Source organism: Tursiops truncatus, chromosome 15 (genome assembly GCF_011762595.2).
Source record: "Tursiops truncatus isolate mTurTru1 chromosome 15, mTurTru1.mat.Y, whole genome shotgun sequence".
NCBI lineage: Eukaryota > Metazoa > Chordata > Mammalia > Artiodactyla > Delphinidae > Tursiops > Tursiops truncatus.
The window spans coordinates 4,704,080-4,730,683 of NC_047048.1; the positions used below are offsets into that span (position 1 = coordinate 4,704,080).

Sequence of the window (26,604 nt, forward strand, 5' to 3'; positions counted from 1 at the left end):
TTGTGGCACACGGGCTCAGTAGTTGTGGCTCATGGGCTCTAGAGCTCAGGCTCAGTAGTTGTGGTGCACGGGCTTGGTTGCTCCGCAGCATGTGGGATCTTCCTGGACCAGGGCTCGAACCCGTGTCCCCTGCATTGGCAGGTGGATTCTTAACCACTGCGCCACCAGGGAAGTCCTAGCTATAGGGTTTTGGTAGATTTTTTTTTTTTGGCTGCACCGCATGGCCTGCGGGATCTTAGTTCCCCGACCAAGGATCGAGCTCACGCCCCCCCTCCAACAGGGGAAGCGTGGAGTCTTAACCACTGGACCACCAGGGAAGTCCTGTAGATAGTTTTTTTTTTCTTTACCAAATTAAGGAAGTCCCCCTTTATGCCTAGCGTCAAAGAGTTTTAAATCATGAATGGTACTGAATTTTGTGAAATGCTTTTTCCACATCCGTTTATATGATCATGTAATTTTTCTTAGCCTATGATCATGGTAGATTACATCAGTTGATATATGATTGTTGAACCAGGCTTGCACCCTGGAATAGATCCCACTCAATCCTGGTGTGTAATTCTTTTTATACGTTACTACATTTTTTGGTTAATATTTTGTTAAGGATTTTTGTATCTGTATTCATGAAGGACATTGTAATTTTCCTTGTTTGTACTGTCTTTGTCTGGTTTTGTTAACAGGGTAATACTGGCTTTATAAAATGAATTGGGAAGTGTTTCCTTTGCTTATCTTTTCTGGAAGAAATTGTGTAGAACTGATGTTCATTTAAACATTTGGTAGGCTTCTCCAGTAATACTATCTGGGCCTGAAGATTTCTTTTTTGGAATTTTTAAAATTACGATTCCAATTTCCTTAATTGTTACAGGTTCTTTAAATTACCTATTTCGTTTGGGGTGAGTGGTGACAGTTTTTGCTTTTTGAGAAATTGGCCCATCTCATCTAAGTTGTCATATATCTATGAATATATAGGTTTCATAGTATGCCTTTATTGTCCTTTTAATCTCTGCAGGCACTCTTTCATTCCTGATATTGGTAATGCATGTTTTCCCTCTCATTTTTCTTTTTCAGTCTTGCTAGAAGTTTGTCAATTTTACCTATCTTTTCAAAGTACCAGCTTTTTTTTTTTCTCTTTCACTTTGTACTTTTTTCCCCAGCTTTTTAAAATTAATTAAATAATTAATTTTATTGTGTTAAAAATATAGAACGTAAGGTGTTTCTCTCTCATGGCTTTCAAGATTTTTTTCCATTTCTTTATTTTCAGTGTTTTCCTATGATGTATCTTGGCATGGACTTTTTTGGATTCATCCTCTTCGGCATTTTCTCAGCTTCTTGAATCTGTAGGTTTAGGATATTTGCCAAATTAGGGAAGTTTCCAGCCATTATTTTTTCAAATACTTTTTCTACTCCACCCTCTTTATCCTCTCTTTCTGCAGAACTCTGATGACAAGAGTGTTAGTTCTTTTGTTATAGTCCCACAGTTGCCTGTGGCTCTGTTCATTCTTTTACAGCCTATATTTCTCTGTTGTTCAGATTTGATAATTTCTGTTGCTCTTTCTTCAAGTTCATTGATTGTTTCCTTCATCTCTTCCATTCTGCTGTAAGCCCATAATTGATTTTTTTGGGGGGAGGGTTGGTTATTTTTTTCAGTTCTAAAATTTCCATTTGGTTCTTCTTTGTTTCTTCCATTTCTTTTTTTTTAATAAATTTATTTATTTTTGGCTGCATCGGGTCTTCATTGCTGCATGCAGGCTTTCTCTAGTTGTGGTGAGCGGGGTCTACTCTTCGTTGCGGTGTGCAGACTTCTCATTGTGGTGGCTTCTCTTGTTGCAGAGTGTGGGCTCTAGGCGCACGGGCTTCAGTAGTTGTGGCGCATGGGCTTCGTTGCTCTGCGGCATGTGCGATCTTCCTGGACCAGGGCTCAAACCCGTGTCCCCTGCACTGGAAGGCAGATTCTTAACCACTGTGCCACCAGGGAAGTCCCTCTTCTATTTCTTTGTTGAGATTTTCTATTTCTTTTTAAATTACTTATTTATTTATTTTACTTATTTTTGGCTGGGTCGGGTCTTAGTTGCGGCACATGGGATCTTTCGTTGCGGCTCACAGGCTCTTCATTGTGGTGTGCGGACTTCTCTCTAGTTGTGGTGTGCAGGTTTTCTCTTCTCTAGTTGCGGTGCGCAGGCTCTGGGGTGTGTGAGCTCAGTAGTTGTGGCATGCGGGCTTAGCTGCTCTGCAGCATGTGGGACCCTAGTTCCCTGACCAGGGATCGAACCTGCATCCCCTGCATTGTAAGGCGGATTCTTTACCACTGGACCACCAGGGAAGTCTCGAGATCTTCTGTTTCTTTGCTGAGACTTTATATGTTTTTGTTTGTTTCAAGTGTGTACATCATTGCTTGTTGAAAATTTTTCTAACAGCTGCTTCAAAATCTTATTCATATTATTCTGACATCCCTGCCTTCTTGGTATCAGAATCTATCAATTGTCTTTTCTCATTCAACCTGGATTTTCCTGGTTCTTGGTGCGGTGAGTAATTTTCAGTTGTCTCCTGGACTTTTTGGTATTGTTATAAGACTTTGGGCCTTCGATAAATATTTTTATTATGTCTGCCTCCACTGACACCTCCAGCAAAGTAAGGGGGGGAATTCCTCCTCATTACTACCAGGTAGGGGGTGGAAGTCCAGGTTCTCCACTTGGCCTCTGTGGACATCCTGCACTGGGGGAAAGGGTACCTTGTTACTGCTGAGTGGAGATGGAAGTTCAGGCTCCTCCAGGCCCCTGCTGATACTGCCTTAGCTGGGAGAGGCTGGGGTACTTTATCACTGCTACCCATGGCCTCCACTGGTACCATGGGCGACAGGGGGCCTTGTCACTGCTGAGGGTGGTCAAAGTCCTGATGCTCCCCAGACCTTCTCTGACACCACCCCAGTGAAGAGGGAGAGGGGGCCTCATTACTGCCTGGCTGGAGTGAAAGTCTGGGTCCCCTACTTGACTTTCTCCAGTACCAACCTTGGAGAGGGGCCATTGGTTTGGGATACCTCCTTTCAGCTTGAAGAGAGTGGAGAGCTAGGCTCCTCTCTCAGGCTTTTGCTGATTTTGGTGGGAGTGGGGCTGGCTGCAGTGGAGTAGAAGCTTATTATCCAAAAGTTTTCTGTCTTGTTAGGCTGTACCTTTCCTGATCCTTCGACTAGAGAGAGGAGGCTTTTGTTATAGTTTTTCCTTCTTTGCACCAGTTGGTGTGTCTGGGTTTCTGGCTTCTCCAGCATCAAGTCTGGGATCTCTGAGGCAAAAAGAAAACTCAGGGAATTCACCACCATGTTGTTCCTTGGTTCCTGATGTCCCTAGTCCTTCTGCCCTCATCTTTCCAAGTCTTCTTGAGTAATGTTCATGGATTTTAGTTGTACTTAGCGGGAGGAATAGGAAAAAGTACGTGTCAACTCCATATTTCTGGAATGAGAAGTCTGTCTAAGCTACATTATTTTTAACAACAAAAGTGATCAGGATGGTCAGAATCTGCCCTGTATGTTGTTAAAGGAGGGGAAAGAGAGATTTAATATTGTGTCATTGGGCAACATGATGGAAAGACAAGCAATCACTTGCATTGTTTCTATTCCAGTGAATAGGGGTCCTTAATAGTGTGTTTATATATTTGAAACCTCAGTGATGAATTTTAATACATTTATTAAATGCTAAAAATGTATTGACCAAACAGAAGATCTGTACAAATTAAACTAGTATGATTAATCTATTATTGAGGGAGAAGTATTTGAGTGGGGTGTGCATGCCCGACCCTTCCTGTCTCTCTATTTTGCCTAAGAAAAGGAAGCTTGGCAGCTGCGAGGGGGTGTGTGGCGAAGGTTTCTGGGGCTGTTATTGTCCGTCTGGATGCTGAGGTCTGATGGGGCCTCATTAAACGTCATTGACTGCTGGCTCTTGTTGAATCCCCAGGGCCTGCGTGGTGGGGGAGCTAAGAAGCAGGTTTCGAATGAATAAAGTAACATCAAGGGAGGGGCACAGAGTCCCCAGGTTCCCCTGTGGAGCTGCATGCATGTGACCGTGGCCCTAAGAACCTAGTTCTTTAGAGGACTAATGAGGTATGAAGTGTGGGACAATTCACAAGCAGAGGGCGTGGAGTGTGGCAAGGTATGTTCCAGAAGACAGACTTGGAGGAAAACACAGCAGTTAGAAGGTGGCCGTGAAGGCGGGGAGCCCTTACTAAGATTCAGCTTTGCCTCCCTGTCGTGTCTCATGCATCCTGTCTGGCTTGTGAAAGAGGGAGTGGAGAAGCTTTCTGCCTCTGTGCATAACAATGATGAGCATTGATTGAGCACTTACTGTGTGCCATACACTGTTGGTGTATGATAGCATCTAGTTCTAGTTCTCAGAGTACCCATATGGGGCAGAGTCGTTGTTGGTTCCATTTCAGCTGCAGAAACTAGGGCACAGAGAGATGAAGCAATTTGCCCAAGGTCACACAGCCAAGAACTCAAAGTACCTGGGCTGTATGACTTTAGAGCTTGCAGTATCCAGTTAGCAGAGGTGGTGTGCTCTGATGCATCGTGGCTGGGAACCTAGTGACCTTACTGGGCATTATGTGGCCTTTTGGCAAAGTCAGTGAATGACTGGAATTCGTGGCTGGCTTTCGCCATCCTCCAAGTCAAATTGCAGACTCACCTTTGCTTGGGCACAGTTCGGCTCTCTGGGTCTGGGAGGGGTGTTGTTCTGTCACTTGATTGCTGGCTAAGAGCACAGTTTCTATTCAGAGGACAGTGATTACAGACAGATGTTCCATGTACTAATGTGTGTCATTTTCACATTTTTTTCCTTTTTAATCCCCTGTCCGATAGTCCTCTCTGCTCCCCGGGATGGATTTTCCTGATGACTTTAAGCTGCACACAGCAGACTCTGACCAACATCTGAAGGGGACCTTTTTAAATTAAAAATTTTTTTTGTTTGTTTTTGTTTTTAGTAGGTCAGGGACGTCCTATAAAAATGAAGAACGAGATAAAAATAACACAGCTTTTTATTACTACAGAAGACACTTTGCATTTGATAACTTCATATCCACGCTGCCTTGAGTGGGTATGTGAAACGCCTTTCTTCCAAAGTAATAGCTTGAAATGGTGGCCAAGTTATTTTTTTCCCAAGTTTACCACTACTGAGAAATTTGACCGCCTTTGTTCTTGAAAAAATGCAAGTGACTAATCAATCTAAAAGGAGTTAAGCTGCCCTTGGTAATCTGAGGCCAGAGAACTGTTGTCAATTGTGTAGATTCCAGGGGGGAGAGAATAAGACCAAGGTAGACTGCACTGAACGATTGGAAAGGGAGATGGACGCTGTGAAGGACATGATGTCTGGGCTTTTGAAAATTTAATGAGGATGTGACTTGACACTTGGACCCCCGTTGTTTGCCTGGGCAGAACGGAGAATGCTAGTCTGCACAAGATCATCTCGATTCCAATGAGACGTTTTCTTTCCTAGATGAAATTAGATTTCAGAAAGCGTTGCTTTCCTTTCATGACCGTGAGCCAGCAGCGAGCTGGACGCTGTGTGTGCCTTTCCCAGACTGGACCAGAGACCCCTGAGCAGATGTAACGGATCAGTTGAGGTTTCCATCTGCTGACAGTCACTGCTGTCTCTGCATTTCTTGATCAGTATCAGAGGAGACGGGAACTGCTCTGTGTAGGCCGCGTGGGCAGCCTCTTTCTGACTGAGTGCAAAGAAACTGGCCTTGGCAGCGTTTTGGCAATTGTGACCTTAGTGCTGGGCGAGGACACTTCTGTCCAATTTCATAGACTTCCACTTGGAGGATGGAGATGAATATACAAAGGAGAAGTCCTCTGACCTTTCCAGAATGTGTGCCCATTCTTGATTTCTTAAACTATTTCTGTGGTGGTCAAAGGGCTGATAAATGGCTTTCAACATGTTTTCAAGATGTCCTCACTTTTGCTTGCCCTGTTCCAGCAGCAATACCAAATACGTGCAGTTCAAGCAAAAACTGTTGCTTTCTACATTTCTTTGATGTGGCCAGGCCCTGCAGTGGATCACAGAGACAAAATACATACAGACTACAGTTTTGGTCTGAAGGAGTTTCAAGGCTGCAAAGCCAATAGACAGGAAACAGCAAACACTGTGAGAAAGTCTATAAATAGGATAGGACATCAAATTTTCAATTAAATAATTATTTGAGTAATTATATGCTTAATGGCTGTATTCCTTCTAGGCCATATGTCCCTTGAGGACAGGAACTGAATCTATCTTTTTCATCATCGTATTCCCAGCACCTGGGACAGTGCTTGAAACACAGCAGGTCCCTAAATATGTATTGTCTGATGGAATGATTGCAACAAGGTTTTGGGTTTAACACTTGGAGTGGTGTCTGCTGCATGAATTATTTTCCTTACAGATTCACTTATAAAGCTTTCAACATCCGAGTAACACAGATGGGCATAAAGTGAGTGCCTATCTTAGTGGATAATTAGGATACTTAATGTTCCTATGTAGGGCCAACCTGCACGTGAGCAGATTAGATACCTGCTATCTTGGTGGCATTTATGAGGTACTGGAAAGCAGCTCTTTTCCCAAAAATCTAATTTTTCTATTAGATATTAATTCCTTCGCATACTGAAGGTTTTTAAGTCTTCCAATTACGCCACTCAAGTGCAGAAATAAAGGCTTATAATCTGAGCCTTTATTCTCCCAACATTTCTGCAGGCTTTGTCGAAATGGAGGCCCTGGCTAAGCTGTGGGGATAATATAATACCCTGCTTACAAATAACTGGGCTATGGCTGAGTCTGATGGAAATGAGCTTGGGTGGAGATCAGAGAAGCAATTTTCAGACTCAAACTTTGAGAGAAGCATCTATGGATCTCACTCTAAGAAACCTAAAGAATTAGGAGTTGACATTTAAAAGCACTTAAAATTGATAGTATCACTGAGTTCAAAGCTCCACATGTCACATTATCAAGTTCAAAGTATGCTGTCATTTTTCTCAGTAACTACGCTGTTATCTCCAAGATAACCAAGCCAACAGGAACAAGACCAGGAAGCCAAGTCTGTGGGCTGGGATGCAAACCTACATCTCCTGATGCCTAGACCCCTTTTCTGTTGTATATTTGTCACATAAGCTGCCACAGGTCTTATCTTACCCAGAAGTGTGCCGGGAGGCTTGAGCAGCGCCAGAATGCTGGGTGTTTAATTTTTGAGATTATTAGGAGGTTGCACTCTTTGGAATCATCCCACAACCTTGAACAAAAAAGTGAAAAATGTCCATTTTGATAAATGACAGCAGAAAGTTCTTTCAACTCAATGGGCCATTTGTAAATATAAAACACTTGCTGGAAAATTATATTAGAGATGAATTATCTCCTCCATTACAATGTTTCCTTTTCTTTAATGCAATTTAGTTCCAGCAAATTGAACAGAAAAGCTTGGGAGGGGCCCCATTCAATGGTTCAGGAGGAGTTACTGGAAGCAAGATGTGGAGTGGAAAAGGAGATCCGGGGAAGATAAGGGTCAGGGGCTGGCTGAGGCCTTCTGCCCAGGGGGCCTGTGCTGAGGACCCCGGCTGTGCCCACGGGAAATTGAATTCAGAGCTCCTTCTGCATCATAAATCCAGGGCAGCTGGCAGCTTTCCAAGAGAGACGGGAGAGAAAGCGCAGGAGCGACTGGGGCCAGACGGGCCAACCCTACAAAGCCCTCTGAGGGTGAGCCCCAGGTGTGCCGGCTGGGGATTCGGTTCCAACCTCATGATAACGTTTATTTACAAGCTTTACACTTTGTCGAAGTGCACTCATCTCCAGGAAAGGAGAGCCTCCATTCTACACCAGAAAGCGGGAAGGCTGGAATTACTGTAAAATTTCTCGGGCCGAAGGGCGAAGGCTTGACTTTTAAATACGTTTCTTGGTCTTTTTTCCCTGGGTGCACGTGCGAGGAGGACCTCCCGCCGCCGTGTTTTGTAGACTCGGCATTCGCCTGCCCCGGACCCCACGTCCGTCCCAAGGCTGCTCGAAGGCGGGGCGGGGCCGGGTGTGCACGCCCGCTTCGCCCCCGGAGGGTCCCCTCTCACCCTCGCGGGGCTCCGGGCGGGGCCGAGCGCGTTCACGAGGGGTCCGGGCGGGTTCCCGCAGGCGGGGCCGCGCGGCCTCGGGCCACGCCCATCGCAGCCGGGGGCGGGGCCTGCGCGCCACGTGACGGCGGCGCCGAGCGGCGAGCGCCCCGCCCCGCGGGAGGAGGCCCGGGCAGCGACCGGGTCCGCGCGCTGCTGGAGCTGCACGGCCGCCGGCACGCTCCGCACCCGCGGCCCCTCGCCCGCTGGCCCCGGGCTCGCCGGCTGCGGGAGCGGCCTCAAGATGGACGAAGACGGCGGCGGCGGCGGCGGCGGCGAGGGCGGCGGCGGTGAGTGTCGGAGGTGTGGCCGGCGCGGCTGGCGGCCTGGGGCGGGGGTCGCGGACGCGCCGGACCGGAGCGGGGACTGCCGGTCCCGGGTCGGGGGTTGGTGGTGCAGGTCCGCCTGAGAAGACCGGGTCTGGGCAGCGCCAGTGCCGGCTGCCGACCGCCGAGGCCCGCGGCGCGCGCCGGGCCCGGGGCCCGAGGCGGGGGTCCGGGGGCCCCGAGGCGGGGTCGTCGCGGAGCCCGGGCGAGGGTCTGGGACGAGGCTGGGGCTGCCCGCCGGCCGGGGCCTCCCGGAGGCTCGGGTCGGGGTTCGGGGGTCGCTCTCCGCAGGCGGGGGACCTTGGGGGCGACCTTCTCTGCTCTCACGCCCTCCGGAGCCCAACCGTCGGTGACGACCCTCCCCGCGTCTTCTCTCAGGTGGTGGGAAGCGGGGAGTCCACGGGAAACCGGGATGGCAAAGTTTTGAATTGCGGATCCTCTGGGTCCAAGAAGGGCGGCTGCGGGGAGAGGGTTGAACGTCGTGACAGTTTTCTTGGCTTTAGGTCAGAAGTGGTCAGTGGGATCGTTAAATGAGGAGGGGGCAGCTAGAGCGCACGCATTTTATGAAATAGGGGAACGTTACGGAGTGAGCCAAAAATAAATTTAAAAAAAGTCAGAGGAGCCGAGGGGTCGGAGTCAGGAGCTGCAGCCCGCCCGGAGGTGAGACCAGAAAACCAAGCTGTCCCTCTGACGCTCGGTCACCTCTTGCTAGAAGATTCGCGTTTGTTGTAAATTATTTAGTGCAATACAGATTACCGTTGTGTCATGATGCGAATTACGCCTTTAAAAGCGAATAACGTGTCTCTGTAGTGTCTGTGGATGGAGTGGGGTCGTTGGCTTGGGAAGCAAAGGGTTAATACCCCTGTTTTACAGGAACACCCAAAGTTAAGGATCTCTCTCTGTTTTTGCTAAAGATCTCCTTTATGCTGACAGACGGAATCATCAGAATCCCTTGTAATAAGGGAGCATTTTGGAAAAAAAAATCTTAATTACAGGCTGCGGAGCAGCTGCCTGTAAGAATCAGCAGTGTTGAAAGCTTCAGGATGAAGTGGTTAATCAAGGTACCTTCTAGCATTTAAGTGCTGCTCCGGGGGAAATGTTTGCGCCCCAAGAAGCGGTGGGGCTGGGATGGGGGTAAGTTCGCCCGAATCCTGGCGTTTGTCGAGTTCAGTTTTCATAGTTGAAGCTGGGGGTAGCACTGTGGCACTGAGTGGGTGTGTTGTTTTGACGGAAAGTTCTGTGGAAAGGAGGAGCCCAGGTGCACACCCTCCTCCAGCCAGGCTGCTGTCTGAAGAATGTAAGTGATGGATTCTCCGTGGACGCGGTGCTTCCTGCCTGTCAAAATCGGGGTAATAGCACCGGCAGACAAGTGTCTCCTTTTTAGAAAACAAAGACAAACAACTGTAATATTTAAACGTTTGACATTCGAGTCCAGGCAGCTGGCTGGCTTGGCGATTTCATTTGAAGGAGTTTTGGACTCTGTCCGTTAAGGAATGTAGAAAACTTGAAGGTAAAAGCAGGTATAAAGATGAAAAAAGGAAGCCAGTATAGATCTTGAATATTATAGCGAAGGACAGTATTACATCTCCAAAGTATCAAGACTTTCTTTGGGCTAATATAGCTCATCTGGGAATACAATCCTGAGATTTAAAAAAAGAAAAATCACGCACAGGAGCTGTGCATTAACGTTATTTATAATAGAAAATTGGAAACGACAGTGCCTAATAGGAGACTGGTGAGGTAAATTATGGGGAGTTTACTGGAGGAAATATTTTCCAACCATTAAAAATAAGCAGTTTTATATATTATGGTCTAAACAATGTAAAAACTGCTGATATTATGGATGTTTTATTTTCTTGGTTTTTATATTTTCCAAGTTTCTGGAATGATGTATATTACTTTCAAATTTGGAAAAAAAAAAACTTAAAAAATTTACCCTAGTAAGACAATTGATAAAATTTGAATAGGCAATAGATCAGATAATGGTACTGTATCAGTATTAAATTTCTGGGTTTTGATAATAAAAATAGAGAAAATATTCCTTTTCTTAGGAAATACACACTGAATTATTAAGGTATAAGGAAGTATAGTGCCTCAGCTTACTCTCAAGTGGTTCAGAAAAAAAAGTTCACACACATGAAAAAAATAGAGACAGAAGGATAAACATATAGGGCAAAACGTAAATACTTGGTGTATCTGGGTCAAGGGTATATTGGTATTTGTTGTACAATTCTTGGAACTTTTCTGAATGTTTGAAATTATATAAAATCATCTCTTCAAAAAAAAAAATTACCCTGCAGTGGGAAAAAGGATATGATTGTTTTTAAAATATCATTTAACTCACTTCACTGGAACAGTCAACAATGAACAGATATTTATTGATTATTTACTAAAATGTCCCTGCCTTATTAAGCTTTATCGATATGGTTTATTAAATTCTTTCTTCCTTGCCTCATGGAAGACACTTTAAAATGTTTGGCATTCTTAGAGCAAGTGTGTTTTTGAATAGATGGAAATCTTAAGAGTTTTGAAAGACGAGTCATAGTGCTTGTCATATACATTCGGTGTGCTTATGTTTAACTTTTGATTGATGGAGGTTTTGAAGTTAACATACTTCCTTCTGGTGCATTAGTTTTTATCACCATTTAGGTTTCTAAAAATGCTTGGCTTTAAAATTCATGGTTTTAAAAATAAAGTTCAGCCCTTCGAAAGAATAGTTTCGCTTGCCAGTCATTTGCAAGACATAACTTTTTTGGGTATATTTTTAGAGTGTAGTACAGAACTTTGAACTGTATATGGGGAGGTCAGTTTCAGCTTGTTTACCAGAGAGGGTAAATAATCTATTCAAACATAGTTATGCCAGGGGCAAAAGAATTAAAATATCTTTTTGCTGATGTGTTGGTCCGGTTAGAAGACTTCCAAAAATGATTCCTGCTTGCTGTTTTGATACTTTTAAGTGTTTGTCCAGGGTATTACTGTTTGTTCTTTAACTGTAGGATAAGGAGAGAGGGTGGTGGTAGGAATGGCTGGAAGGCAGTTCTAAGGAGGAACACATGGGGGGCACTAGATTACAAGAACACACTTATTTATAATGTGTGCTGAGTGGAGTTAAGGTATCTTTCATTCCTTTGGGGCCTTGTTGCCTTTCAGTTTTTCTAGAACAGTTCTTGAGATATGTCTCTACTTGGAAGGTGACTGGCTAGTTCGGTTCATTGCCACCATCCTAATGCTCAGTTTGGGAGTCTGTGTGATTGAACTTCCTGAACGGACCATCTGTGGCAGATGAGGTGAAGAACTTTACTGATTTCCCCTCCCTCCTGCACCCCGCCCCCCTTACCCCATCAGCATAGCTGAGACGTAAGCCTGTGCTTCACGTGAGAAGCTGCTCCACCTGAGAAGCTGCTCCACCTCACCCAATAAAAGTTAATATAAATTAAGGCCAGGCTGAGATCCCAGATTTTGCCTGTCAGGCAAGCGATAACCCCTACATTTGAAACCATCTGTGGGCGATGGGAGTGTAAATTAGTTACCACTCGTAAGGAGGCTGCGCCAGCCTGTGCTTGGCTGGCTTGGATCCATTGCTTGCCCTTCGCCTGCAGAGGGACATTTCCCAGAGCCTGGGTCGGCTGGCTCGGGGCTAGGTGTGGCCAGTGGGAGCCGCTAGTGGGTGATTGGATGGCAGGAGGAAGGGAGAGGCCAGGTTACCGTCTTTGCTCGCATTCTGCCTTCAGCCTTGTGTCTGGCGGTCGGTCTCCTTTTGGCTCCAGCTCCTGCCTGTTGACCGAGCCCCCGAGCTTTGGAAGGACCTCCTGCCTGTGACCCTCCAGTTTAGAGGTGGTAGCAGCTTGTTCCTCTTGCTAATCGCTGCATTGTCTTACCATTTCCTGTATGATTCTCAGCTTTTCTATTGTATGTGTAACCAATTCCTTGTTTTAAATTCCCTCTACTTCAACTCCTTGAGGGCCTTCTGTTTCTTTGGTTGGACCCCGATAGATACAGGTGCCCTGGGCAGCAGCTTTTAAAATTACAGGCATGTACATCCTTTGACGCAATACCAGTTCTAGGAATTTAACGTGTAGGTATATTTTTACATGCCTGAGATACCGTAGGTACAAGAGTATTCACTGCCTTGTTTGTAATAGTAAAAGATGGAGAATAACCCGAGTGTTCACTGCACGTTGTGTACCCGCATGGCGATTGAAGTCGTGAGGCTGTAGAAAGGAATGAGGAGGCTCCTTATGAACCCATAGGCAGAGGTTTCCAAAATATTTTACTAAGTTACAGAAGCAAAGTGTAGGCAAATGTGCACTGTTTGTTACCATTTCTGTTAAAAAGAAAAAAAAGGAAGTGGTTACATATGCATGAAAATTCTCTGGAAGGCTAAGCAAGGAACTGATAACAATGGTTACCTGTTGGGGAGGGTGATGGGAACCAAGCAGATGGGGAACGTCAGTGCCCTGGAAACTTCGCTCTATGCCTTTTTATATTTTGCAATTCAGAAAAGCTTGTCCATCTCCACTGTTTGCCAAACTGGTAACCAGTTTCACAGAAAAATAGTATGAAAACACCCTTTTTGAGAGAATTTTAAAAATTGAATTATAGTTGATTTACAATGTTATGTTTTAGGTGTACAACAAAGTGATTCGATATTTTTGGAGTTTTTGTATATTAAAAAAATCAATGTAACCTGTAGAAAGTTATAAAATAAATAACTTATTTTTTCAGTCTGCATAGGAAATTAACTGCTTTCTTTTGAATGTTTAAAAAGTGACATGATAGGTGCTTTTAGGGTATGCTTAGAGCGTATTGTTTTCTGGAACATTTATTTATTCAACAAATATTGATAGCATCCCGACCAAATGCCAGGTCCTGTGCTTGGCGGAAGGGTGAATACAGTGAATAAAGCAGATGAATTTCCTGCGTTCCTGGAGCTTTTGTTTAGACGGGAGACTGAAGAAAAATGTAAACAGATGTATAAAGTCTTTGCAAATTATGCTGATGTGTGAAAGGAAATCAACAAGGGGTTGAGGGGAGAGTTGGGGGCCTGTGGTGGGAGGGGTAGGTAGGGCCCGTAGCCAGGGGAGGCCTCTTGGAGGGAAGACTCTTTCAGGTGTGACCTAAAGGGGTCGAGGACCAGGCAGAGGCTGGGCCCGGGGCTTGGGGAAGCAGAGCGCCTCCAGAGGGCTGAAAGCTGCCGTGTGTGGTCTGAGCCAGCAGTGAACTGGGACGCTTCAGGCAGTTTGAGTAGGTAAGGAATTTACATTTTATTAAGTGCGTGAAGCCAATGAAGGGTTTTAAACTGCGGGATGACATTTGATTTATGTTTAAGTAATTGTAGCTAATGTTTACACAATGGTCTCTGTGTCCAGTTCTGCCCCGCCTGCTTTATGGATCTATTTACTTTTCGCAATAACCCTGTTAGGTACTTAACATGAGCACCATTTACGGATGACAGTGGACAACTGAGGCACAGGGAAGCCAAGTAACTTACAGCTAGTAAGTGGTGGAGCCGAGCTTTGAACCCAGGCGTCCTGGCTTCAGAGGCCACGTTCTCAAGCATCGGACACCCTGCCCTGTAAGGAGAGTGTCCTCGGCTACCGAGTGGCGAACAGAGTGGAGGAGGGGCAGAGAGGACTTGGGGATAGGCGCCAGTGAGGAGGGGTTCGGGTGGGAGTTACAGGGGCGAGGTGGATTGTGGGGGGTGGCAAAAGTGAAGGGAAAGATCGGTGTAGGACAAACCTATATAAAAACTCACGGAAAAGTACAGAAAGCAATGAAACAAACACGTTCCCATGACTCAGAATCCATGTAGCTGTTAATGTTCTGTCCCATCGTTTAAGGTCTTTACAAAAACTAATTAAAGCATCTCAGGTAAGTGTCTCCATCCTAGCACCTGGCAGCATCGTTCTTCCCATCGCTCAGGCCCAGATTCTGGTGCGGTCTTCCACTTCCTTTGCCTTAGCCGTCCACCGTTCTCCTTGCCGCCGCCCTTGTCCACACAGCAGCCAGAGCTGTCTCTCTAAAGCAGAGGTCGTGTCACTCCTCTCCAAGTCGGCACCGTCCTTGGCGCACTCAGAGTCCCCTGCTGCCTGCAGTGTCGGGTCCCTGTGCTCTAGGCCAGGGGCCTACACACTTTTCCTGTAAGAAGGCCCGACAGCAGACGTCCTCAGCTGTGTGGGCCACACTTGGGCTCTCACACGCTCTTCTTGATAACCCTTTAAAAACATAAAAAAAAGTTCTCGCCTTGGGGCTGTCCTTGCCCCTGCTCTAGTCCCCTGTGGTCTCTGATAGTTGCCCTCACTTTTGTCACCACGCTGGTTCCGTGAACTTGCCAAGCGCTGCCCTGACTCCGTGCCTTGGCACTTACTCTGCCCACGGTGATTTCCCCTTAGGTATCTGCGTATGTGCTTGCTTGGTCCCTTCGGGTTTCTGCTCGCACGTCTCCCTGCCACAGAGGCCTTCGTCCACCAGCCTGTCTCAAGTAGCACCCCGCTGTCCCCCTTCCCAGCCTCATTTTTCCTCTTCGCTCTTAGCACTCCTCATCTGCTGCACACCTGTTCATCCTTCGTCTCTCCTCTCTTAGAATGTAAGTTCTGTGAAAGAAGGAATAGCGTCTGCTTTTAACCACTGCTGTCTCTCCAAGACCTGAGACGTCGTGTGGAATAGGCCTTCAGTGAATACTTGTCAATAAGTACTGAGTAAAGTGGGGCTCGCTCCTGTCGAGCGCTTCTGGTCCTCTTCCCCTTCCTGTCTTTTGTATTTCCTAAAGGCAACCATGATGAATGTGATGTGGGCCCTCTGGAATAGTTTTCATACTGGAATGTGTATGTGTGTGTGTCGGTAAGCAATATATGGATCTCTTTTTGGTTTGTTTAAAAAATTATCAAAAAATGGCATCATACTCTGTGTAATGTTCTGCAGCTTGTGTTTGAGGTTATCCGTATTATTATGTAGAGACCCTGTTTCTTTTAACTGCCATAACGTTTTATTTTTCTTGTCCTGCCTTGGACTGTTCTGTTGATTTTACATTGTTGCAAAGAATACCACGGCTCCTCTCCTTTTACAAGCTGTGAAAGTTTCTCTTGAGTATCTCTCTAGAATCGCAGTTGTGGGTTGTAGGTGTGCTCTCTGTTTAACCAGATGCTGGCAGGTTGGTTTCTCACCAGGTGTATTATCAGCGTTGTCATCAGCTCTTGGCATTTGTCAGACTTCTAAGTGTTCGCCTGTCTCCTGGGTGAGAAATGATGCACTGTTATAATTTGCATTGCTCTGCTAGATGTATTTTGGAGGATCAGATGGGCGTATTGACAGCTGGGAGGTTAAAGGCGAAGGAACTGCAGGAATCAGAGATGACTCCTAGGTTTCTGGCTCACGTGACTGTGGGTGCTGCTGCTTCAGGAGAAGGGGAGTCTTGAGAGAAAACCATTTGGAGGGCTCATTTGTTTTTTTGTTGAAGATGTCATTATTTTGTCCTCACTTTTTTTCGGTATGTGGACCTCTCTCTCACTGTTGTGGCCTCTCCCGCTGCGGAGCACAGGCTCCGGACGCGCAGTCACGGGCCCAGCCGCTCCGCAGCACGTGGGATCTTCCCGGACCGGGGCACGAACCCGTGTCCCCTGCATCGGCAGGCGGACTCTCAACCACTGCGCCACCAGGGAAGCCCATCTGTTGAGTTCTTAATTTCAGTTATTGCTTTTTTCAGTGTTCTTGATTCTTTTGTTAGATTCCAATTTTCTGTTAAAATTTTTCGTCTTGTCCAGTGAATTTCTTTATTAGTTATTGGTGTCTGATAACGTCAATATTTGGACATCCGTGAATATATTCTGTTGTCTATTTTACCCTTGGTTTTCAGTCTGTGATCTTGATTCCAGATTGCCTGTTAAGCTTTAATTAAATTCTAGACGATGTGCATGAAAAACTATAGAGGTAGTTTGAGACTATCTTCTTCAAGAGAGGCTCCTGGCAGGCAGTTAGGGTGGGGAAGTAATCACTTTAACACTGTGAGGGTTGGTCTCCCTCTGGTTTCCCCTTCTTCCAGGGTATAGCGCTTTGGTGGTCCCAGCTGAAAGCTCGGGGTGTTTACCAGGGCCTCTTCTACTTGGCAGCCCCTGAATTCTAATTTTGTCCCCCCAGTCCCATCAGACTGCTGGAGATTCTGTTGACCTCATATTCTATTCTCAACTACTTGTCTCTGCTTAGCTTCTTGGCCTTTGACTTTCTGCTGTGAATTGGAGAATGTCTCGAGGAGAAAAGTGGCTCAGATGATTGGGCTCATCTCTCTGCACCTTCTGTCTGGGATCCTGGCCTCCTAGGTTCTCACTGCATTGGTAGCTCTCTGATACCTTCAAACAGTTGTTTCTTATAATTTGCTCAGCCTTTTTAGTTGTTCTTGGCAGAGGGGTTGTCTGCAACAAGCTGGTCAGCTTTTACTGGAAACAGAATCTTAGGAATTCAGTTTTGGTGTTTAAAATCGGACTTCTTTGTGAGATGTCCTGGTAGAGATGGTAGGAAGATGCTTAGCTATGTGGTCTGCTGCTTAGAAGAATGGTCTGGATAGGAGATAAACATTGGGAAGATTTAAATTCTTCTAATTTATGGGAATGGGTGAGAGATCACTTAGGGGAGAGAGTTTAGAGAGAGGAGAAAAATTCCAGGACTGAAGACAACCCAGAAAAGGAGACCAAGAAAGGGTAAAGTTTTGCTGTGTGGTGAGAATAGAGGGAAAGCGTGGGGCGTGGTGAGTGGCGGGGAGCTTAGGGAGGGAAATGTGGGTTTGTTTTGCAACTAAGCGTTTCTCAAGTAAGTCCTTCTGATAGAGGACCGACAGTAATTCATCAGGTGAGTTAGAATAGTAATGCTGTTTGCACGTCACACTCTTAGTGTAAATAACTTTGGGAGAGAGAAACTATTTTTTAAAGGTTATTGGCACGTCCTTCAGGAAGCAGGTTTATCAATTTGTAGTAGAGGATTATTGAAACTTCTGAAGTGAAATGAAATGAAAAAATAGGTTTTACCAAAGTATCCTAAAAGCTGCATAAAGCATATTAAATATTTTGAATTTGTGGGAAAATAGTAAATCATTTAAATGAGAGTAGAAAATACATGACTCTCCATCCTGATATTGAAGTTAATCAAACATAAACTTTTTATAGTTAATGTCAGCCCCCCAGTAGACATGATAGAATAGACGTGAGATCCCATAGTGTTTTATAACGTGACTGCGACAACTCAGCAAGCGTTTATTTTGGGTAAATATCTTTCAGTATTCCGTAAATATTGGAAAAGACTCACCTGAGTCAATTTAGTTGGTTAAGGCTATTTTGTGATTTACTTTGATAGAGCAGATTTACTCTTTCTGCTGACTTGATGTCACCAGGCGCACTGTGCAAATAGGGGAAAGTAAGTTCCTATCTTAAACTTGCAGCAGGGCTATTTTTAATCACTGTACTCTTCTTTGGAACAACTTATTCCTGTAATTAATAAATAAAAATGGCAGTTTGCTATAAAACTAGACATTTTAATGATGATTGAAAAGTATTTCCCAATATCTAGCTAATTAGTGAATTTTTTTTTCGGTTTTCATCCAGATGTTTGGCAACATGTAGACACAGCCTCACTGCAATTTTCTAAGTCACTTTCATGGGAACATATAATATTCTCCGTTTATCTTGGACAGCAGAGTTTCCTTTTCTTTGGACAGATACATATGAAACACATGCTCTTCTAGTAGAGTTTTGTGGTCCTCTGAGAATTCTCTGAAGGAGGAAATGGGTTGACCTATTTGGTTGCTATGAAGTAAAAACAGTCTTGTTTTCATTTTTTTCATGAACATCTGGGTTGCATTTATTTTACATTCTGGAGGTTCTTTAAAACCACAGTTTGATAATATGAGGCTTCATTAAAACAGTCACTATTTAGCTATTTCTATAGTTAATTTAGTGCTGGGGTGGCTGATAGACTTTTTAAAATCTTAAAAAAAAGTTTCCCTTTCTATAAAATGTAACTTTTAAATAACAACCCTTGATTTTAAACCATAAAACGGGATCTAGATATTTTGGGGCGGCAGGGGAAGGGTCGGTCAGCTGGTTTGTTTCTCTGTTGCCCACCGCCATGCAGGCTGGCCTTTGGTAGGGCTGAATTCGAGTCTGTAGCTGCCATTGTGCTTCCCATCACAAATCCATCCTCCCTCCCTTCCTTGCTTGACAACCCTATTTGTGCAGATAATCTGTCCATTGTGAAGCGACCTTATCACCACGAGGAAGTGAATCTTAAATGGTCTAAACCAGGTAAGGTAATCCCGTTTTCCTTTATTGACTGTGTAAGCTAAATCTGGCCAATGAGCTGTGAAGGGCAGTTAGCAGGGCGACTTCTTGGAAGGGTATCTTCCTTCTTGGAAAAATACACAGGGAAGAAACAGTTCCTCTCCTTACGATGGCCTTTGTTGGGCCTGGGTGGGTAGCCAACTTACATTCACGATATCCCTGAAGTCCGTCCAGTTCCAGGCCCCCACGCTGAGGATGATCTGCTGGACCCTTGGTGGAGTTGCTGGGCTTCACCCACTGGGGAGCCCCCCCCCTGCCCCCACGTCTCCACGTGTCCTGTCCTATGTGACTGTAGATACACCTGTCTTGTTCCAGGGCTGCGGGGTTGTCTGATACTGGCTGGAGCGGTAGGCAGGTTTCATTCTCTTATTTATTAAGAATAAGAATCTCATCTTGGCCATTGAGGGCCAAGAGGAAACCTCTTCTTTCTGCCACACGTGTTCACTGGGTGTATATATTTATCCCTTTAAGAACGGAGCTAGGTTACACTTTCTTTTTGAGATGAACACTTTCTGCTACTTTGAATAAAGCAAAATATATTTTCACATGCTTGTAAATCCATTAACAGTTTCATTTGGCACATCCTTATGACTACATTTCTTTATTTCTTATCATTTTTAAAAATTTATTTATTTATATATTTATTTTTGCTGCATTCAGTCTTCATTGCTGCACCCGGGGTTTCTCTAGTTGCGGTGAGCGGGGGCTACTCTTCGTTGCGGTGCGTGGGCTTCTCACTGCGGTGGCTTCTCGTTGCAGAGCACGGGCTCTAGGCACGCGGGCTTCAGTAGTTGCAGCACACAGGCTCAGTAGTTGTGGCACTTGGGCCCTAGAGCTCTTGGGCTTCAGTAGCTGTGGCACATGGGCTCAGTAGTTGTGGCTCATGGGCTTAGTTGCTCCACAGCATGTGGGATCTTCCTGGACCAGGGCTTGAACCCGTGTCCCCTGCGTTGGCAGGTGGATTCTTAACCACTGAGCCACCAGGGAGGTCCATGACTACATTTATTTTAACACAGAAATATTTTAGAAAATGCAGTAATCGGAAGTGGCAGGCGTTGGCCATTTAATATTCTGTTAGAAGACAGGACTTCCTTTTAGCTCTTTTCGGAGAGGAAATAAAATGATTAAGCATGTCCTTTTCCAAGTTTCAGTAATTAGATTAAAATTTTTTTGAATTGAGACAGGCAAATGAATTCATTTTTGTTTGTATTAGAGTATGGGAAAATGGGAGGATTTCAGTGACTTTTAAATGTTTGGCCTGTTCACACGATGAGGCTGTATTTCCCGAGTGTGGGAGGACAAGTGACTGCAGACTTTGATTCAGTATGTGATGCCCTCATGAGAGCGAGAACCATCTTGAGGATAAAATGACGCCTTTCATTGCCTGTGTAACAAGAATCTTAACGCTAGATAATTGTTCTTCTGAAGCATTGCATTTCCCCAGGAATCACAGAGTATCTGCTGTAGATTCCCCAAAGTCACATGTTTCTAAAGCTTAGCCTTTTCATTTAAAATAATGGGTAAGCTGTGTGCTGGTCAGACGGTTACTATGATGTTTTTATTTTGACAAAAGAACATCACATGCCTTCTTCCCTCCTTCCTGTGGGTCAGACTGGTCTTTAGGTGTTAAGAATCTCGCTCACAAGAGGAGTCCGGAGCGCGTGTCGCACGTCCTCCGGCAGCCCTCGTGGTGGTTCTGCCTCACAGATGCCCAGCAGTTTGGACGTGCAGAACATGATTATTTTTTTAACCGGGAAAGAACATAAGCCGAGATATTCCCCCTGGGCTCTGCTGCTATCAGTACTTAGACATTTGGCTTTAGGATTTAAGTCCCTGGTACCTTCGGGCGGCCTCCATCCTTTTCTCCTCCAGCAGAGGGGCAGGGGCGTCTGAAGCCTTTCTTTTCTCATGTCTTCCTGTCCAGTGTTATGATCCTGACAAAGAGCAGACCCTCCCGCGTGTAGAGATGACAAAGACTTCCAGAAGTCTTCTGGCTTCTTCTGCATTTGAAATCTTATCTCCCTTTTCTCTTTGACCTGTGAAAATTCGAGGTAGGGTAAAAAGAATTGCACTCTTGAGAGAAAAGTCTGCACCTGGAAATGTGGTGCAGGCCTGCCCAGCAGTACGGAGTCGGGGGCACACCTTCAGCCCCACTCGGTGACTGGTCGCTGGCCCCAGCTGTCTCCCTACGTCTGGAAGCTCTCTAGTCAACGTGAGCTTGGCTCGGGCGGTTTTAACTTGGTTTTAGCAGTCAAGAGACACATCGGTGACTGGGAATTTCAGGAACAGATTTGACAGGAGAGCCTTTTCCTTAATTAAAGAGTTGTAAATTGACAGTCAGGGCCGGTCCAGCTTTCACTAGTTAGAGATGAAAGGCCAAGCTCAGGTGGTAAAACTAACCTGATCATCTTCCCCCAGTGCTGGAGAGGGGAGTCTTTTAGTGTAAACCCTTCATTTTATGAGACCGTTTCTGCATGTTTTGTTGAAGCTCTTTTCCCCTAATGTCCCTAAACATGTCCCTGCTGCCCTCCCCGCTCCATTCAGAGACCATTACTTTCATCCATTTACTGGAACTGGGAGCCTCAGGATGGCCCAGCGCTGTGGTGGACAGCCTTCCTTGACCTCGGCCGTGCTTCCTTCTGGCGGGCTGTGTTGGGATGAACCATGCCAGAGAGAACCATGCAGCTACCCCTGCCCAGATAACCTCAGTCCCGTGGGAGTGGAGAGGCCCCCTTCCCCCTTGTGATCTCTGGGAATTACGATTTCAGAATTTTTGCCTGTTTGCTCTATCAGGTCAGCCATCGAAGGATGTTTCAGACAGTTTCCTCAGCTCAAGGCAGAAAATAGTCGGCTGTGATGTTAGTGGTTTGTTCTGAGAATCTGAGACTCTCAGCGAGGTTTGCTTAAACATTTCAACTGGTTATTTGTTGTTGACATATTTTTAAGCAAATATATGCAGCTGTGGTACCTCTAGCCTTGATTGTGTAAATTACTTAATCTCCTAGAGATTAATCTTAATCTCCTAGAGATTAATCTTAATCTCCTAGAGCTTCAATCTTCCCATATGTAAAATGGACATTGAAAAACCCAAGTGAAGTTACTTAATGAAAAATTTATCAAAAATTCCCAATAAACAGCAGGCATTTAAAACCTTTTGTCGTCAACATAGTCAGCCCCTTGCCCACCCTTAGAAGCACAGCAGAGCGAACTGGAAGATGTTTTGTGTTTGGGTTTAGGAATAACTGATGATTGGCAGTATGATTATTGTTTCTTTTCTCCTCCAACTTGGTATTTTGAAAATTTTCAAAACTACAGAAAAGTTGAAATAGTGCAGTGAATACCCATGTATCTTTAACCTAATTGCTAGCATTTTTGCCACATTTGCCTTATCTCTAATATGTACTACTTTTTTTTTTTGGCTAACCCGTTTGAAAGTAAGTTACATATAGTATAACACTTTATCCTTAAATACTAAATAGCGTTCATTTCCTAAGGACATTCTCCTACTTAAACACAACCATTACCATACTTAAGAGAACTAATAATAATTCCATACTATCATTTCACATGTAGTCCAAATTCTGCTTTCCCCAATTTGTTCTCAAGATGTCTTTTATAACTATTTTGCTTACCTATCTAGGTTTTCATCAGGGTTTACACCCTGTATTTAGTTATGTCTCCTCAGTCTTAAAAAAAATTTTTTTTTTCCAGTGACTGACTGTTTTAAAGAGTCCAGGCTGGTTGCCTAATATCATTACTTGAATCCTATGGTCTAGATTCCATATATGAACAGAAGAGAGGAGTGCTTTGGTTTCTTTAATGTCATTTTAAAATTATAAATATGTTAAAATCATCTGCTTGATTCAAGGTCAAAGTCCCATTCATTTTTCTTGTTCTTTGGTAAATGTGGATTAGATTGGTGACCAAAAGGAGTTACCAGGCAGCTCAGATGTCAGTGGAGTACGTGCGTGGGCGAACTTGGAACGAATATACAGAGCGGCTGGTTGGGCCTACCCGCATGTGGAGGTGATTAGTTATCTGGCTTAACACAGTAAGGATTTTATTTTAATATTTGGCCATGGGTTTACAGAGAAACGAACTTCAGAACTGGAAAACTTAGTAAGACAAACTATATTTACATAATACAGAAGAGATGCCTTTGCTGCCAGAACCTTGTAGGAAGAGCAGACCTTTCAACTCCCAGGAAGGAGTCCTTTTCTTCTCCCTTCCCTCAGCGCCTTCCTATTGGCTTTAAACGTTTTTGAACTTCAGCTGCAGCTGAGACTAATACAGGATCCAGCTGTAACTTCTTTGTTGTTGTTAGTATATCCGGTGATGGTCATGGCAAGCTCATTGTATGAAAATTCAATAAAGGAAAGGGCAGGGTGGGAAAAAAAAATGATACTCTACAGAAGTATTCAAGAACTAGGACCTGATCCAGGAGTCTCCCTTTCAGACCCACCCTGAAGTGTTAGTTCTGTTTGTGACGAGTCCAGTAGGTGTTTTAGTCTCTCCCTTTTAATCATGTTAGGTATACAGCCATGTAACCAGAGAACATGCATGAGGCTGACGTGTTGTTTTCGGGGCGGGGGGGGGCAGAAAATAGTACCTGTGAGAACCCAGAGGACTGAGCCCTCCCCTTGTACAACGGGTCAGGGACTCCTCAAAGACCCGTCCGCACTCCTGTGGAGTGAAAAGAGGCGTTCTCTTTGCTTAGGTCTGTTCAGTAGAACTCATAGTTATGCGTTTACCAGAGAGCAAGTAAGTACAGAATCAGCAGTTCAATAAAATTAAACGTCAAATTTGCATGTCTGCTACGAAGTAATTCCTATAAAAGCTTTGTATCTCTGATCAACTCTGTCTTACAAGGAACAAGTACATATCATCACCCTGTAGCTGAAGATGGATCGTGTGTTTTGAGACAGTTTTTGTGATAAACGTAATTATCATACGACTAGTGATTTTCACATGCTTGTGTATCTTGAACATTTTGTTTTCCTTTTTTTATGTTAAGGAGGTCACATTTCTCAGATTTCTTCTAATTGTAGCCAGACATCCTGTTTGGGGGCAAATCGAGACCAGCGCTGCCTGTGAAGGAATCACGCGGTTCTGTGGTGATCTTCCGGGTTGTTGTTTTTGGATTTGATTTTATGGACAGGTTTCCTTGAAATTTTGTCCTCTAGTTTTAGATGATCTCTTTACATTTCTGTGGTTCAGGGCATCAGTAGTAAATATAGTATTTAGCACAGAAATATCGTTGAGTGTCTTAAGGCTGTATGAACTTTATAGGAAAAATAAACCAGTGACACTTCAGTGGATATAAGAGATGGGTACCACTTAACAAATTTAAGGGAGCTTTGAGCTGTTTCTCAGGTCACTGCTGTATCTGTACCAGCAGGACCGATATTTTGAAGAATCCTTACCTGTTTTACACTAGGACACTTCAGTCTCCTGGGTCCCCGCAAGTTACTATTTTCTATCTCCCACTGAAAGCGTTTTCGTGACTCTTCAAGAGACTTCCTGCCAGTCTCCTTTACTTCTCTCCTGTCTCAGTTTTACTCATAGTTTTGGGGTTTTTTTTAAACTTAAGAATAATCTGGTATTTTAAAAAGATTTATAAATGATTGGTTTGCTCCTCTATATAGTTATCAGAGACCCTGTTCTCCTGAAGTACCATTTGATCTAATGAAGGTGTTACAGCAGTGAGCCTGATTTGGTAATAAAGTACCTCTTCTTTTTTTTTTTGGGGGGGGGGAATTGAACTATCATTTACATAACAGTATATTCACCCTTTTATTTATTTATTTTAATTTTTTTAGGTTTTGAAAATTTTTTCAAACTTCATTTTTTTCAAATATCCTGCTGATTTTACTTTCCCTTTTTTTTTTTTAACGTTTCCTTTTTCTTTAATTGAAGTATAGTTGATTTACAGTGTTGTATGTGTTTCTGGTGTACAGCAAAGTGACTCAGTTATACATATATATATTCTTTTTCATATTCTTTTCCATTACGGTTTATTACAGGATATTGAATATAGTTTCCTGTGCTATACAGTAGGACCTTGTTGTTTATTTTGTTTATAGTAGTTTGTATCTGCTGGTCTCAAACTCTGGATTTATCCGTCTCCACCCCGACCCGCTTCCCCTTTGGTAACAAGTTTGTTTTCTCTGTCTGAATGGTCACCCTTTTAAAGCATACAGTTCAGCGGTTGTTAGTATCGTATATTAACAAAGTTGTGCTACCATGACCTAATTTTAGAACATTTCATCACCTCAAAAAGAACCCCATCTCCATTAGCATAATTCTCCTTACTCTGCCCCTGGTAACCACTCATCTACTTTCTGTCTCCGTGGATTTGCCTGTTCTGGACATTTCATGTAAATGGACTCAGGTGCCCTGTGGCCTTTGGTGTCTGGCTTCCTTCTCTGAGCAGGTTCATCCACGTTGTAGCATGATTCCATTTTCCAGGCACATCCACGTCCTGACATGACTCAGTGTAGAGTGCCTGTACTTTTCCTGTGAGTGCAGGGGAGACTTGGGTTGGTTTTGGTGTTGGGAGAGATTTTACTCACCTCTGTCACATGGTTGAATCTGTGGTTTGTATGCCGTCTTGAAGGTTTTTAGGTTTGCCTGTGTTTCTTCTCATTGAGAAAGTTGACGTTTATTTTCAGCCTTTTTACTTGAAGGACAAAATTGAAGCCTCACTGTCATAATACCTCAGTTTATAATGTCTGTACTGTTGTGCATGGTTGCCTCCAGAGCAGAACCATGTCGTCTGTAGAAAATTTTTACTCCGTAGATCAATATATGGGTTCAAGAAACCGAATTTCCCAGGGAGCTGTACTGAACTGTGTTAATAAAAGCAGGGAGAATCTTCTGGTCGGGGATCCAGTGAGGCTTTGCCAGTGTCATCCCAGCGGTGGACACATGAGACCAGACTTGCATCCTCTATTCACCCTGAAATCCCAGCAAACAATAAAAAAGGAAGCGATAGGAAACTCCGAGCAGCAGAGGGACTGGGAAAGGGACCTTTACCAGAGGAGAGTCGTTTTTTTTTAACAAACCTTCGGAAGAAACAAGAAATTGGAACCTATAAACAGATAAAAAACAGAATGCAGATTGCGAGTGAGCGGGCAGGGCTCCCGGGCAGTCCCCTGAGCTGAGCGAGCATGGACATGCACGTAGACTCGGGCTGCTGCCGTCCCCGAGGAGCCTCTCCCCTTCTTCTCTCCCTTCTTATTGTTGTTGTTGTTTTTTTGGCCGCCCCACGTGGCTTGTAGGATCTTTGTTCCCTGTCCAGGGATTGAACCCAGGCCCATGGCAGTGAAAGCGCTGAATCCTAACTACTGGACTGCCAGGAAATTCCCACCTCTCCCTTCTTCTTGTTTTGAGGGAGGCAGGTGATAGCATTTTACCATCAGGCAAATATTTCTTTCTGGAGATAGCATTCTCTGGGGGAGAATTAGATCTCCCTGGGTAGGTACCAGCACCCCAAGTGAAGCTTTTTTTTTCTGTCTTATGGGGGCTTTTCAACCTAAAGGTTGCTGCCCTGACTTTTCATCCCAAGTGAAACCTGCCAGGGACAGAACACAGTGAACCTTCCCGTTCAGGACAGAAGTCAGGCGAGAGAAGGTACTTAATCCAGTGCTGGAGGAAGCCACGCAGCTGCATCTCAGTTATAAAAATGTCCAGACAGCAGCAGACTCCAGACAGATGGGGGAAAACTGACAACATGGAAGAGAAAATTTAATACATTTTTATAGCGGGAATAGCTGACCCCCAAAGAGTGTTCAGAAGATAGAAGAACACCTAAAAAAAGGATCCTTGGAGAGTCGAGGGAAGATGTGACTTGAGC

General features: G+C 44.5%; 1 protein-coding gene across 2 annotated transcripts in view; it reads left to right on the forward strand.

Annotated features, from left to right (window-relative positions):
• The first annotated feature begins 8,095 nt into the window (after positions 1-8,095).
• CYTH3 (cytohesin 3) overlaps positions 8,096-26,604 on the forward strand; it is a 90,544-nt gene continuing 72,035 nt past the window's right edge. For both annotated transcript variants that reach the window (XM_033840886.2, XM_033840884.2), the window contains exon 1: positions 8,096-8,391. In XM_033840886.2, the coding sequence (XP_033696777.1) occupies positions 8,346-8,391 (46 nt within the window). In that variant the 5' untranslated portion in view covers positions 8,096-8,345. The remainder of the gene's footprint in view (positions 8,392-26,604) is intronic.